The sequence below is a fragment of the Gobio gobio genome (assembly GCF_949357685.1).
Source record: "Gobio gobio genome assembly, chromosome: 6".
Lineage (NCBI taxonomy): Eukaryota > Metazoa > Chordata > Actinopteri > Cypriniformes > Gobionidae > Gobio > Gobio gobio.
The window spans coordinates 54644713-54659227 of NC_137102.1; the positions used below are offsets into that span (position 1 = coordinate 54644713).

The 14515-nt window shown below is 36.2% G+C and overlaps 2 protein-coding genes across 5 annotated transcripts; both read right to left on the reverse strand.

The window, feature by feature from the left end:
- Nucleotides 1–1275: 1275 nt before the first annotated feature.
- LOC307127296 (protein THEM6) lies at nt 1276–5879 on the reverse strand. Of its 4 annotated transcripts, none has more exons than XM_079818433.1 (4): nt 5866–5879; nt 4943–5447; nt 2441–2587; nt 1276–2355 (listed from the first exon to the last, which is right to left on the reverse strand). In XM_079818433.1, exons 2-3 carry the CDS (start codon nt 5441–5443, stop codon nt 2480–2482), a joined length of 609 nt encoding a protein of 202 aa, XP_079674559.1. In that variant the 5' UTR covers nt 5444–5447; nt 5866–5879; the 3' UTR covers nt 1276–2355; nt 2441–2479. The 4 variants fall into 4 exon arrangements, with proteins under 4 accessions (XP_079674559.1, XP_079674558.1, XP_079674556.1 ...); XM_079818432.1 differs by having other exon boundaries at nt 5841–5874; XM_079818430.1 differs by having other exon boundaries at nt 1276–2587; nt 5841–5878.
- Nucleotides 5880–6308: 429 nt separating this feature from the next.
- them6 (thioesterase superfamily member 6) lies at nt 6309–10993 on the reverse strand. The gene is made up of 3 exons (XM_079818429.1): nt 10949–10993; nt 9259–9763; nt 6309–6620 (listed from the first exon to the last, which is right to left on the reverse strand). Coding segments are annotated over exons 1-3 (618 nt in total). The 5' UTR covers nt 10951–10993; the 3' UTR covers nt 6309–6509.
- Nucleotides 10994–14515: the final 3522 nt, after the last annotated feature.

The following is a 14515-nucleotide window of genomic DNA, read 5'->3' on the forward strand; positions in this document are numbered from 1 at the left end:
TATAGTTAAAAACAACAGTTAAATACATTATTTAATGTAAATTTATATTTTATATAAATTATTCCGATATTCACTTATACTTATATTGTTATAAATCATTTATAAGATATAAAATAAATTAAAAAAGGTCAATTAAATATATATATATGGCATAACATTATGAAAGGTGAAGTGAATAACACTTATCTCTTCATCACGGCACTTGTTAGTGGCTGGGATATATTAGGCAGCAAGTGCACATTTTGTCCTCAAAGTTGATGTGTTAGAAACAGGAAGAATGGGCAAGCGTAATGAGTGAGTTTCTGGTCTGCAGTGGTCAGTATCTATCAAAAGTGCTCCAAGGAAGGAACAGTGGTGAACTGGCGACAGGGTCATGGGCGACCAAGGCTCATTGATGCACGTGGGGAGCGAAGGCTGGCCCGTGTGGTCCGATCAAACAGACGAGCTACTGTAGCTCAAATTGCTCAAGAAGCGAATGCTGATTCTGATAGAAAGTGCATCGCAGTTTGTTGCGTATAGACTGCATAGCCACAGACCAGTCAGGGTGCCCATGCTGACCCCTGTCCAACGCCGAAAGCGTCAACAGTGGGCAGGTGAACTGGACCACGGAGCAATGGAAGAAGGTGGCCTGGTCTGCTGTATCACGTTTTCTTTTACATCACGTGGATGGCCGGGTGTGTGTGCGTTGCTTACCTGGGGAACACATGGCACCAGGTGCACTATGGGAAGAAGGCAAGCCGGCAGAGGCAGTGTGATGCTTTAGGCGATGTTCTGCTGGGAAACCTTGGGTCCTGCCATCCATGTGGATGTTACTTTGACACGTACCACCTACCTAAGCATTGATGCAGACCATGTACAGTACACCCTTTCATGGAAACGGTATTCCCTGGTGATTCACTCTTTCCACAAAGCAAAAATGGTTTGAGGAGCACGAGTTTGAGGTGTTGACTTGGCCTCCAAATTCCCCAGATCTCAATCCAATCGAGCATCTGTGGGATGTGCTGAGCAAACAAGTCCGATCCATGGAGGCCCCACCTCGCAACTTACAGGACTTAAAGGATCTGCTGCTAACATCTTGGTGCCAGATACCACAGCACACCTTCAGGGGTCTAATGGAGTCCATGTCGCAACGGGTCAGGGCTGTTTTAGCAGCAAAAAGGGGGCCAACACAATATTAGGAATAATGTTATGCCTGATTGGAGAAAAATATGGTAAAAATAAATAAAAGGTGTAAAAACATTTTTTAAAATATGAAAGACAATTAAGCCTGCTTTTAGGATCATATATTAATCTTTAATACCTTTTTATTTAATATACACCGTGAAGTCCACAAAGAAAATGATCTAATTTAAACTTGGAAATAAACGGAATTATTTAGAATTATAAGAAAACAAAGAAACATTACATCGTAAAACTGATACAAATGATTTCCGATTGTTCAGAGTTCTCTGGTCAGATAAAACGAAACCAGTGACACTGATTATAAGAACTCCTTTGTACATAATTTGTCCGATTTTCTTGCTTACACTGAAGCATAAGACGTCCTCTGAACATCTCAAATCATGCTGGAGAACATGAGCATCAGGTTGTTCATGTGAGCTCCAGTGCTGCTGTCATTCATTCAGTCATAGGGGAAAAACACATGCTGAGACATTCTGAAACCCATGTACATTTTTAATTCAACTTTCCACTCTGAGTGTAATACGACACTAGATGGCAGCAGTGCTGCTTTCACTTGATACAGATACACGAACAGTGTTTATAAGCACATGCTTCTAATAAGTTAGAAACATATACAAACATTATTTATAATGCAGTACTTTATTTCATAATGCAAGTTTTCAGGTTTCATTACAGGTGCTTAAATTACTTTACATAAATACTCTTCTTAAAGAAATTATGCAAATTATTACTTGAATAAATACATGTTCCCTTTTCATAAATAATAATGATAATAATAAACCATTTCAGTTTTAAATAGGCAAACTATATTAACATATCTGACCGGCACAACAAATCCATGAGGTGATATGATAAATCAACACTCATTTACCATCATACTACGAAAATACTCAGTGCAAATCCTTCTAAAGTGACTTTCATCACGGTCAAGTGCGTATTTGGTCAAGGGAGCGTTCCAAAGCCCCGAGCATTCAAGTTTTTCCAACATTGGTTCATGCGTTCTGTTTGTCAACACAGAAACATGCTCTGCGTTTTGTCGGTTCCATTCCTTGCAGCTTCTGGAGTGGATTTTGTAAATACAATAATGACGTTGCAATACTTCTGAACTAAAATAAACTATACAAAGGGCTGGTATGATAGAGTAAACGCTGAAGCTTCCGACAGCAACAGGTTCTGGATCAGAAAAGCCTTTTGTCATTTTAAAACGGACATTTAGAGAAGTTACATGATTCAAGGATAGCATCACGGGGAAACTTACATGCACAAGGAAGGCTTACGGTAATGGTTTTAGATACGATCATTTGGTCTTCTCGTCTAGTCCACTCTCTGCTCTCAGAGCCTGACTACTAGCAGAGATGAATCTAATCCAGTGCTGGAGCTCCTCTGAGATATCAGGGCAGTCCACCTGGAAATTACAGACATATGGGTTATGTTAGTCAAACAGGAACATACTTCAAAGGAAACCATGGTATTACCATGGTACTGTACATGTCTGACAATATGGTACGCTCTAATTTTAAACTGGGGACCGGGACTCCCAGGGGGCCGCAAGGGAGTGCTAGGGGATCCGTGGAAATTATAATAATAAATTATATATATATATATATACATATATATATATATATATATACATATATATATATATATATATACATATATATATATATATATATATATATATATATATATATATATATAGTAAATAATACAAATATTTAACCATATTATTAAAAATAAATAAAACATTTTATTAAAATAAAATACATTTTAAATGAACTAAATATACAAAAATATTAATAATTTTTTTTTAAATAAATAACTAACAGTGCATTACTATAGTGAGTAGGAACAACAAAATAGAAACTAAATAAATATTTTCCCACATATTTATAACACACATTTTCACATTAAAAATTGGGTCATTATACATGAATATAGGCTATATATTAAAATTTTCGGATGAGCATATTTGGGGTTCCAAAAAAATAAAATAATTAATAAATAATAATAAAATAAATCGTTTTTTAAAATACAAAAGTAAAATAAATAATACACATTTAATTTAAATAATTAAATGTCTTCTGACAGTACAGTACTATGGTGAGTATAACATTTTTTAGCTAAATATTTTCAAAATGATATTTCACACACATTTTTAGTAGTATTTTTCCTTACACAATTCTAGCATGGGGTCCCTGCATATGGGATGAGCATATGTGGGGGACCAAAAAAAGTTGCAAAAGGATTAAATAATACAAATGTAATTAAACAAAATAAAACTTTATTTAAATAATTATATAAAGAATACATTTAACAGTACAGTACTATATTGAGTGGGGAAAACGTAGTATTGTAACATAACAGAAACTAAATACTTGCTAAACAATATTTTACACATATTTAAATAACACTTTATTTTAAGGTGATGTAGTTACTACATGTACTTACTATAGTAATAACAGTTATGTGTAATTACAAGTATTTAACCTAAACCAAACCCTAACCGTAACTCTAGTAAGTGAGGTAATATTACTCAGTACTTATTTGAGTAAGTACAGAGTAACTATATTGACGGATAACAAAGTATAGCTCTGGTGGTTCCAGGAAGATGTGTCCTTACCCAACAAATATTTTTAGGAAGTAGTAAAATTGCGAACCTGACTCTCCATTTTCTTCCACTCCAGACCCTGAACTTAATGATTCAGGCTATATTTTTAAATTCCTTTTATGTGTAAAGCACTTTGAATTACCATTGTGTATATGAATTTTTCATTTTTGGGTGTACTATCCATTTAAAATAAAGTGTAACCATAATGCAATTTTTTTTTTACATTATAAAAGGTATTTATAAAAAATATAAGCTAGAACTGCCTTTTGAATGGAAGGATGGGGGTCTCTAGCACGAGGACAGGGCCAGTGGCTTCTAAAAGATGAAAAACAACTGCTTTAATGCACATAAATTGTAGAAAAATGCATAGGCTACTGTTTAAACGCAGTTACCTGACAAATATTTTTAAGAAGTAGTAAAATCGCGAATTTTCTCTCCATTTTCTTCCACTCCAGAATCTGAACTTAGTGATTCAGGCCATATTTTTTTTTATTTCTTATGGATATTTCAATTTATTTTATGTGTACAGCACTTTGAATTACCATTGTGCATATGTGCTATATAAATAAACTTCCCTTGCCTACATCACCTTAAAATAAAGTTTAACCATATTGCTTTTTTTTTATGCTACAAACTGGTTATTTATAAAAAATATAGGCTATAACATTGGAAGGATGGGGGTCCCTAGCATGAGGACAGTGGCTTCTAAAAGATGTAAAACAACTGCTTTAATGCACATAAATTGTAGAAAAATGCATAGGCTACTGTTTAAACGCACAGTTACCTGACAAATATTTTTAAGAAGTAGTAAAATCGCGAACCTGACTCTCCATTTTCTTCCACTCCAGACCCTGAACCCAGTGATTCAGGCTATATTTTGTATTTCTTATGAATGTTTTAATTTATTTTATGTGTAAAGCACTTTGAATTACCATTGTGCATATGTGCTATATAAATAAACTTGCCTTATCTACATCACCTTAAAATAAAATGTAAGCATAAAGCTTTGTTTTATGTTACAAATTGGGTATTTATAAAAAAAATATAGGCTATAACATTGGAAGGATGGGGGTCCCTAGCACGAGGACAGTGGCTTTCTAAAAGATGTAAAACAACCGCTTTAACGCACATAAATGGTACCCAAATGCATACCTTCTTCTTGCAAAGGCAATCCAAGATATTCTGTGGATTTCCTCGAATCACGTTCTGTCGGCACAGCATGACAGCAGAAATGAACCCGTCTGACTTGGACACGAATCTCTGCTCTATGTAGAAGGACTTCTCATCCCACGACACGATCCGGGTGCGCAGCTCGAACGCCTCGCCGAGGGCCAGCGAGCGTCTGTAGCGGATGGTCGTGGCCCCGACCACCATGGTGGCGTTGAGCGCGCGCGCGGCCCCGAAGAGCCCGTTCCGGGTGCAGTGCGCAAAGCGGGCGAAGTCGCACTCGCGCAGATAGCGGGCGTTATTCATGTGACACATGAAGTCCAGGTCGTGAGGCAGAACCCGTCCGTGAACGACCTGCTCGGCCAGAACATCTCGAACCGGACCCTGGAACCAGCACTTGATGGCCATCCACGAGCCTCTCAGGAAGTACCAGACGTCAAAACTGCCGAACAGAACCAGAGACCCGGACAGAACCCACAGCAGCATGATTCTGTTACACAGGGAAGATTATTAATTATTCACATCATGAATAATTCACGTGGAGATACAAAACTGGGTTAATTGAATATTTTACATGCTACAGCCCGATGATAAAGAGAAAGCGATTCTGACAGACTTCGGATGCTACAAAATGCGATGCAAGACATTATTAGGTCATTATTCAAATGTTAATGTAATAGTTGCTATGAGAATATATGTAACATCATATACTCATTCATTCATTTCGAAAAAAATATCAACATTTAGATTAAATATCAAATCGCACATACAGAACATTGACGCTCGTGCAAATAAACCTATCCCATGTCTACCGGTTTGCGGTTGAATACATATATATTGATTAACTAGGTGCATTTATTCATGTTTAGAATCATAATCTTGCCAAGTATGATGTTCTGGATACTCACGCGATGGTCACCCAAAAACCGGCTTCAAGCACTTCCGCAATGACAGAGACTGCGCTGTGATTGGTTTAACGAGACCACGTGACTACGCCAGTAGGCCGCACTACGAACGGCATGACGCCAGATTTTTTATCATCCTCCTACTAGAAAACACGTTTTCCAAGACTAAAACATATTGTAGATAACGGAGAGATCATTTAAATAGTTTCACTCAACCATTTGAATTGTGTATTAGGAGAGTCAAAATACAAAGAGAAATAATTATCTCAGAGTAACATGATTAAAATATATTAGGCTAATGAAGTAGTTATTTTTGTTTAGTCATTTGTTCTATTTATTATTATATATTTTGTTTCCTTCCTATTAATGCTTCACACTCCAGTCCAGTCGGTGGCGTGAATACACCATGAAATACACCAGAAAATATGATTTTCTCTATTGTTTTTAAGAATTTATTTTTAGATAGTCACAATCTTAAGCTTGCAAGACAAAACGTGGCATGAATCAGGCTTTTAGAGTACAGCAGAACTCACATTTTTATTTTGCATTGGAGTATCAAAACACCTGAGACATTAATGTATGTGCATCAGAACCTTCTTGCATTTTTGTAAACCAGTGTGTGAGAGTTCATTTAAGGCAGTGAGCCATCATTCGTTCTTTTTATTATCGAGCTGACATTCCCCCCTGAGGGCTTTACTGCTGGCTGAGATGAAATTGATCCAGTGCTGCAGGTCTTCAGGAAATTCTGGCACTTCAACCTGGAAAGTCAGATAATAAACTGTCAGGCTTCAGTGTTTTCAAAATCAGAGAATTAATATTCGATTGGAACAACATGAAGGTAAGTCAATTATGACATTTTGTTGTGAACTATTCCTTTAACTTTGGTATTCCTCAATTAGGGGTGAGTCTCACTCAAAAAAGATAGAAGACAATACACGTAAAAAGAATTTAATGAATGTACTATGTTTTGTTTCAATAACATTTATTTTTTTAATATTTGTTTTTTATGGGGAGGATTTCATGTTACTAGATAATAATATTCACCTCCATATTATGCACCATTTATTTCTATATAACACTTCATATTATTTTTAATGAATACAATATTTATTTAGGGCTGTGTATTCCTTAGTAGCTTATAAGAGTATTTGCAGACATAATTACTTATTTTTTTATTAAGTTTTGCATACATTTAGACATTAACAAAGACTATTGCATTGAGGCTGATTGTGATTTGTTTGTGTTTGTATAGCAAGTGCCATCAAAGTAAAAAGGTTTCGAATGATCCCATGAAGTAAAACATTTAAAACATAAAATTATTTGGTCTAAAATGACTGAAGACCACCTGTCACCACTTTTCCCCAACATGTTCCTGGATCAACATATTTTGTCCAAATATGTAGTTCTAACCCTGAGGGGTGGATTTAGTGATTTGGGGGGCCCAGGCAAAATATAGGAATAAGGCTCTATACAATTACACACATTGACCTGGATCAACCATGAGGTTCCTTTCTCTGTTATGATGCTTGCTGCTGCATGACCGTGTCCCATAGTTGTGCCCAACTTTTCTACATTTTTCATGTTGTTACAATGGCATTGTTTCATGTTGTAGACGCCTTGTTTTAGACCCCAAAAAAGCAACTGTAGGCTATATGGTGAAATTACACATGGAAATGTCCAAGGGGTTTGGTGTGGCTTAGACTTGCCATTTCATAATTTTATTTAGTCAGTTGGACACTAGGTGGTGCTTTGGGGTAATTGTTTGTGTAATTTATAAACTTTAAAGCTTGTCAAGCTTGCATTTAAAGGGATAGTTCACCCAAAAATGGAAATTAGCCCATGATTTACTCACTCTCAAGTTATCCTAAGTAAATATGACATTCTTCTTTCAGACGAATACAATCAGAGTTATAATAAAAATGTCCTGGCTCTTCCAAGCTTTATAATGGCAGTGAATGGCTGTTTCTGTCCATAAAAGTGCATCTATCCATCATATAACTGCTCCACACGGCTCCGGGGGGTTAATAAAGGCCTTCTGAAGCGATGCATTTGTGTAAGAAAAACAACTTTACAAACTAATCTCTAACTGTCATATGCATGTTCACGAGAGACTGGTGGAAGCGCAGAGGATACAGCAAAAAAAAAAAAAACTTTGTTCTCGTGAGAACTAGCAATATTCTTACCGGAGCGTCCCACACTGGAACGGCAGTCTCTCGTGAACCCGCGTACAACAGTTAGCAGAAGTTAGAGATTACAGATGGTAAAGTTTTAAATTATGGATATTGTTCTTACACAAACGCTTGGCTTCAGAAGGACTTTATTAACCCCCCGGAGCCGTGTGGAACAGTTTTATGATGGATAGATGCACTTTTATGGACTTCAAAACAGAAACAGCCATTATAAAGCATGGAAGAGCCTGGACATATTTTAATATAACTCGATATCGTGTACATTGACCTTCTTTCCCGGAAGTGCTGCGCTTTCGGGGCTGTTGGACATGGTGTTGTATTTGAGGTAAAAAATTATATAAATACTGTTCGGTTTCTCTCAGAAACCGATCGCTTCGTGTCTTAAGACATTAATGTGTCGTCACGAGCCGCATGGATTAATTTGAAGTTGTCTGTGCATGTTTTTTTTACCCTAATAGAATTAGACCCCATTGACATGCATTCTATGAGTGACACACAGCAACGGTTGAAGTTAAAAATCTCCATTTGTGTTCTACTGAAGAAACAAAGACACCTACACCTTGGATGGCCTGGGGGTAAGCAGATAAATGTCAAATTTTCATTTTTGGGTGAACCATCCCTTTAAGATGCATGATATTTTCATTTGCTACAAACAGGATACACAAGAAGCACGTGTTAAGGAAAATCACAGCAACCCCTTGCACGTCCGTATTGAACATGCATCTCGTATATAAAAAGCATTTTAGGGGGCGCTTGGCTTTTGGGGGCCCAAGACAATTGCCTACCTTTGCCTAATAGTTAAGTACTCCTCTGCTTCCTCTATCCCTACTCCTATACCTAACCCTATAACTTATCCCTAAAATCAGAGGGAAATGATAGGCGAATAACACTGATGTAGAAGCACCTAACCCTGGTTGTAAGCCCTAAACTTGACATAAACTGTAAACTTGTCACTCAAATCTGATTGGTTGATGCTTATTGGTTAATCCAGGAACATGGGGGGCAGTCGTGGCCGGGTGTGTGTTCACTACTTACTACTCCTAATGTGTGTGCACCAACTTGGATGGGACAATACCGAGGACAAATTCCGAGTATGGACTTGGCCTTCATATTTCACTTTCATGTTGTACGAGGTGTAATCACGTTCACCAAAGACCTCCAGAGGGGGTTAAAAGTTAAAAGTTTGAGAAAATCTAAAGCTGCTCACCTTTCTTTTGCACAGGTACTGCAGGATCTTGTCCGGGCTGCCGCGCAGGACATTCTGTTTGCAGAACATAACAGCCGAGACCATCCCATCTTTGCAAGACACAAAGCGCTGCTCCAGGTAAAATGACTTGTCGTCCCAGGTGATGATTCGACTGCGCAGCTCAAACGCCTCACCGACACACAGTGGGCGTCTATAGCGGATGGTAGTTGCCCCAACAACCATGGTGGACCCGAGAGCTCTTATTGCCTTGAACACCCCATTGCGGGTGTATAGAGACAAACGGGCAAAGTCACACTCGCGTAGGTAGCGGGCGTTGTTCATATGGCAAAGGTCAACATCGTGGAGAAGGACTCGTCCGCTGGTGGTCTGCTCTCCCGAGACGTCAAATACAGGCGAGAGGAACCAGGCCCTGACCACCACAACCACTGCCCGGATATAATACCACACATCCACAGTGCAGAACAGGAGTAGCAACACACCCAGAATCCACAGCAGTGTGTCCTCCCTGTCATATACAGAAGTCAAATTGAGGCCAGAATACACAAGAGATATATATTAAACATATGCATGGGCAACTGACATGCCATATCAGCAATTTAACTATTTTAAACAATTTTTATTTTATTTTATTCTATTAATACAATTCCATTTTATTATTATGTTAGTGCATTTCTTTCTATACTGCATGAAAGATTGTTTGCACTCAGATGTCATTCTTAAAGGGACAGTTCACCAAAAAAAATCTAAATTCTGTCATCATTTACTCACCCACAAGTTGTTCCAAACCTGCATGAGTTTCTTTCTTCTGTTGATTTTTTTCCTACTATGGAAGTCAATGGCTACCGTCAACTGTCTGGTTACCAACATTCTTCAAAACATCATCTTTGATGAGTAAACGATGACAAAATGTTCATTTTTAGGTGAACTCTCTCTTTAAAGTTCTGAGATTTTCAGGTTTTTGCTACAAGCCTCGTTCAAGTTGAACTAGTTAGGCTGGTTTGTGAACACGTTTTAACGAGATTGTTCGGCTGCTTTGTATGTAGGCTACTTCTAGTATCAGACACCAGAGAATGTATTTGTGAGGGGAAAAATAATATTTTGAGTACTGTTTTTGATGAGTGCATTGATGAGAGAAACTGACTAAAATCCACACTGTCACTTTAATTTAAATCTAACACTAACAGTTTAACATACTAGTTGCTCTGTTTGAGAGAAAACAACAATTACCTTGCCAGAAAATTTGTACTTTTGTGGTAACATTTTACAATAAGCCATTACATTTCGTAAACTTAATTAGTTAACATGAACTAACAATATAACAGTGATAGTCGTATTGTTAAAATCAAAAGTTGTATCGGTTAATAACCTGCGCTAACATGCGTTAACAATGAACAGTTGTATTTTTTATTACCTAACTAACGTTAACAAAGGTTAATGAATACTGTAACAAATACTGCTCATTCTAGTTATTGTATTTCATGCATTAACTATTTTGTTGTATGAACGACTGTTCAGCACGTTGACATTATTTACAGCGGATAAGAGTTGTCATTTGAACAGAAACTGTTTAAAAAACTGTCACCTTTCTGCACTGTGTAAATCTTTGCGAAATCAGTTACTTATTTACAACGATAAAACCACACGTCGGAGGTAAATTAATAGTTGTGAAAGTGTCAAACACAGCACTTACATGTCCACGCTTTTACCAGCTGCTTCTTTACGTTCTTTGCGTCTCCTGACTGAACGCACGATGACACGCCCCCTAAATATGACGTAACGAGAAGCTGTTTTTTTATTGCTTGAAGAAACTTACAAGATATCAAACAAACCTCACAAAAACAAATCTTTATACAATTCCAAGAAGTCCAAATAGCAGCAAACAGAATAATTTAACAACATAAATTAAACATAAAAAGAAGAAACAAATAAATTAAATACATAAATAATATTACACGAAGGGGTTATCATCAACAAATACCTTTAGAAGATTACAATAGTGGCCTTTTGTTATGCATGAGTCTTAAAGATTTGAAGAAGATCATTACATCTTTATGGGAAAGTAATAATGTGGGAGAGTTCTTAAAGAATCTACATTTATGTATGAAGTAATTGGACAGCAGCGTTCAGAAGGAGTTTATGAGATTTGCTAAGCTTTTTTTTTTTTTTTTTTTTGATTTAAGCTCAATATTTCATATACCTGTGAATGTTGTTCACCAAAGAAACTATTTTGCATCTGTTTTTTACTCAAGATTATTTTAGAAAGATTTATAAACCTTTATAAATAGAAAACTGAAGTGTATAACAGACATTTGTGTATTTGATGTGATTTTTTATACTATCAATTTGGAATGTAAAGAACAACATATTATGCAGTTATTTGTTTAATTAGGAAAATACCATATACATAAAAAGAAGTGGGCGTTGCAAACCAATTTCTTCACATTTTATAAATGACTATAACTTATATGTAAATATTTTGGAACAAACAAAAAACATTTAATGTATTTTTTTTCTTCTTTCTTTCATTTCCTGGCAGTTAATGTGATAATGTTGTACCTCTTGTTCTCGTGGCATTGAATACAATTTTAAAAATTAATTAATAACAAATAATAGAAGCTATGATGAGTTATACACACAAACAATTAATTCAATGTAACTGTATTATGTAATTTCTTTAAAAAAAAATTATTTAATAAAATATGAATTGTATAATATTATACATTTATTCATAAAATAAATAATGGTGGAAATGATATACTGCTACTACTACTACTACTACTACTACTATAATAATAATAATAATAAACATTTATTTGTATACCACTTTTCATGCATGGAATGCAACTGACAGTTCTTCACAAGCATAAAAACAAACATGTCAATGTAAAAATATTTAAAAACAACTATAACAAGTTCAAAATGTTAAATAAAGAAATTGGCAATACAGTTTCACCTCAATATCAATATAAAATAAATATAAATAAAACATAAATTAAAAATAAATATTTTTTTTAATAAAACAACTAGAGAGAATCACTGATAAGCAACTTTAAAAAGATAAGTTTTAACCTGCCTTTTAAAAATATGACTGCCAGTAGCCTCTTTCACTTTTGGTAGACAATTATGAATTTTTTAAGCATTGTGGATAAAAGAGATTTGGAACCAATCTTGACAGACAGATCGGAAATAAAGGTGCCAGATTATGCAGTGTTTTATAAACCAATAAAAGAACCTTAAAATCAATTCTTTGATGAACTGGTAATCAATTCTTTTAAAACCGGTGTAATATTCTCTCTCCTTTTTAATTTCATCAGTACTCTGGCTGCAGCATTTTTAATCAATTGTAGGTAAGCCAGTTTACAAGATGAGAGATATAAAAGCATGAATGGGTTTCTCAGCATCATCCAAAGATTAAAAAAATGACAAATCTTGGCAATATTTCTCAGATGATAAAAGAAAGTTTTTGTCACTTGATTACACTCTAAAAAATGCTGGGTTAAAAACAACCCAAGTTGGGTTGAAAATGGACAAACCCAGCGATTGGGTTGTTTTAAGCAAACATTTAACCCAACCGCTGGGTTAAAACAACCCATTCACTGGGTTAAAACAACCCAATTGCTGGGTTTGTCCATTTTCAACCCAACTTGGGTTATTTTGAACCCAGCATTTTTTAGAGTGTAATATTTCAGAGGTTTGTAAGGCACCGTTGTTTTGTAAATATTTTAGATGTACAAATTATGGCATTATTTTGAATCTGTCACATTTAGCTGTGGTTGCCACACTCTAAAAAATGCTGGGTTAATAACAACCCAAGTTGGGTTGAAAATGGACAAACCCAGCGATTGGGTCGTTTTAAGCAAACATTTAACCCAACCGCTGGGTTAAAACAACCCATTCACTCTGTTAAAACAACCCAGCGGTTGGGTTAAATGTTTGCTTAAAACAACCCAATTGCTGAGATAAAACAAACCAGTTTCTGGGTTAGTCCATTTTCAACAAAACTTGGGTTATTTTTAACCCAGCAGTTTTGTTTGTATGGTACTATTCTGTTGTTTTGTAAATATTTTAGATGTACAAATTATGGCATTATTTTGAATCTGTCACATTTAGCTGTGGTTGCCACACTCTAAAAAATGCTGGGTTAAAAACAACCCAAGTTGGGTTGAAAATGGACAAACCCAGCGATTGGGTTGTTTTAAGCAAACATTTAAACCCAACCGTTGGGTTAAAACAACCCATTCACTGGGTTAAAACAACCCAATTGCTGGGTTTGTCCATTTTCAACCCAACTTGGGTTATTTTGAACCCAGCATTTTTTTGAGTTTAATATGAGACTTAAAACTCAGGTCACAGTTCAAAATGACACCCAGGTTCTTTCTTGTAGGGCTAAGGAACCCAATCCAGCTTTTCTCCGCTCATGTTTTGGGCCCACAATAAGAATTTCAGTTTTGTCTTCCTTTCAATTTCAAACAATTGTGTTCACTTTACAATGTTGGACAGTCAGACAACCTCTCTAGTGTCTCTGAACTCCACTGAAATGTATGTCATCAGCAGCATAAAAATGATAATTCATGTCATATTTCTGAACTATGCTGCCCAAAGGGAGCTTGTGTAATGAAAATAAAACTGGCCCAAGAATTGATCCTTGTGGAACACATATTTCATATGTCTTTGTTATACACTCACTTATATTAACTAAAAAGTTCCTTTCTGTTTTGAGCTCATTGGGCGAAAGTCAACTATCGACTAGCTCCGCTTCACCTTCTTCATTGCTCTGGTTGGTTGTAGCGCTATCCTATTGCGTGCAGAGGGAATTTGAAAGACAACCGTTTATCCCACTCCTCGGATTGAGCCCTGCCAATGATGAATTCCCAGACCCAACATCTTGATGTGGGTCTGTCTTGTCAGGCTAGAGAGTGAGAGTATAGTTCCTACCCATATCGGCCTAGAAAATCGCAAATTTTTGCCTTAGTACACGATGTAACTATACACGTCACAACATGTAAATTGCTGGAGCCGTTTACCTCCAGTCTTTGTGCTAGGCTAGGCTAGCGGTGTGTGCGTCAGACAGAGTTATGGCACGCACAGAGATGAGAATGGTATGTACGGACTTATCTAACTCTGAGGGATACGGTGAATAAGCTAAAGTCCCAAAAAGTCGGAGTGTTCCTTTAATCTCAGATCACTTTAGTAATACTGTTTCCTATGACCTTGTCTGAAACCTGACAGATCTTTCTCCTGAATATTATATTCATCT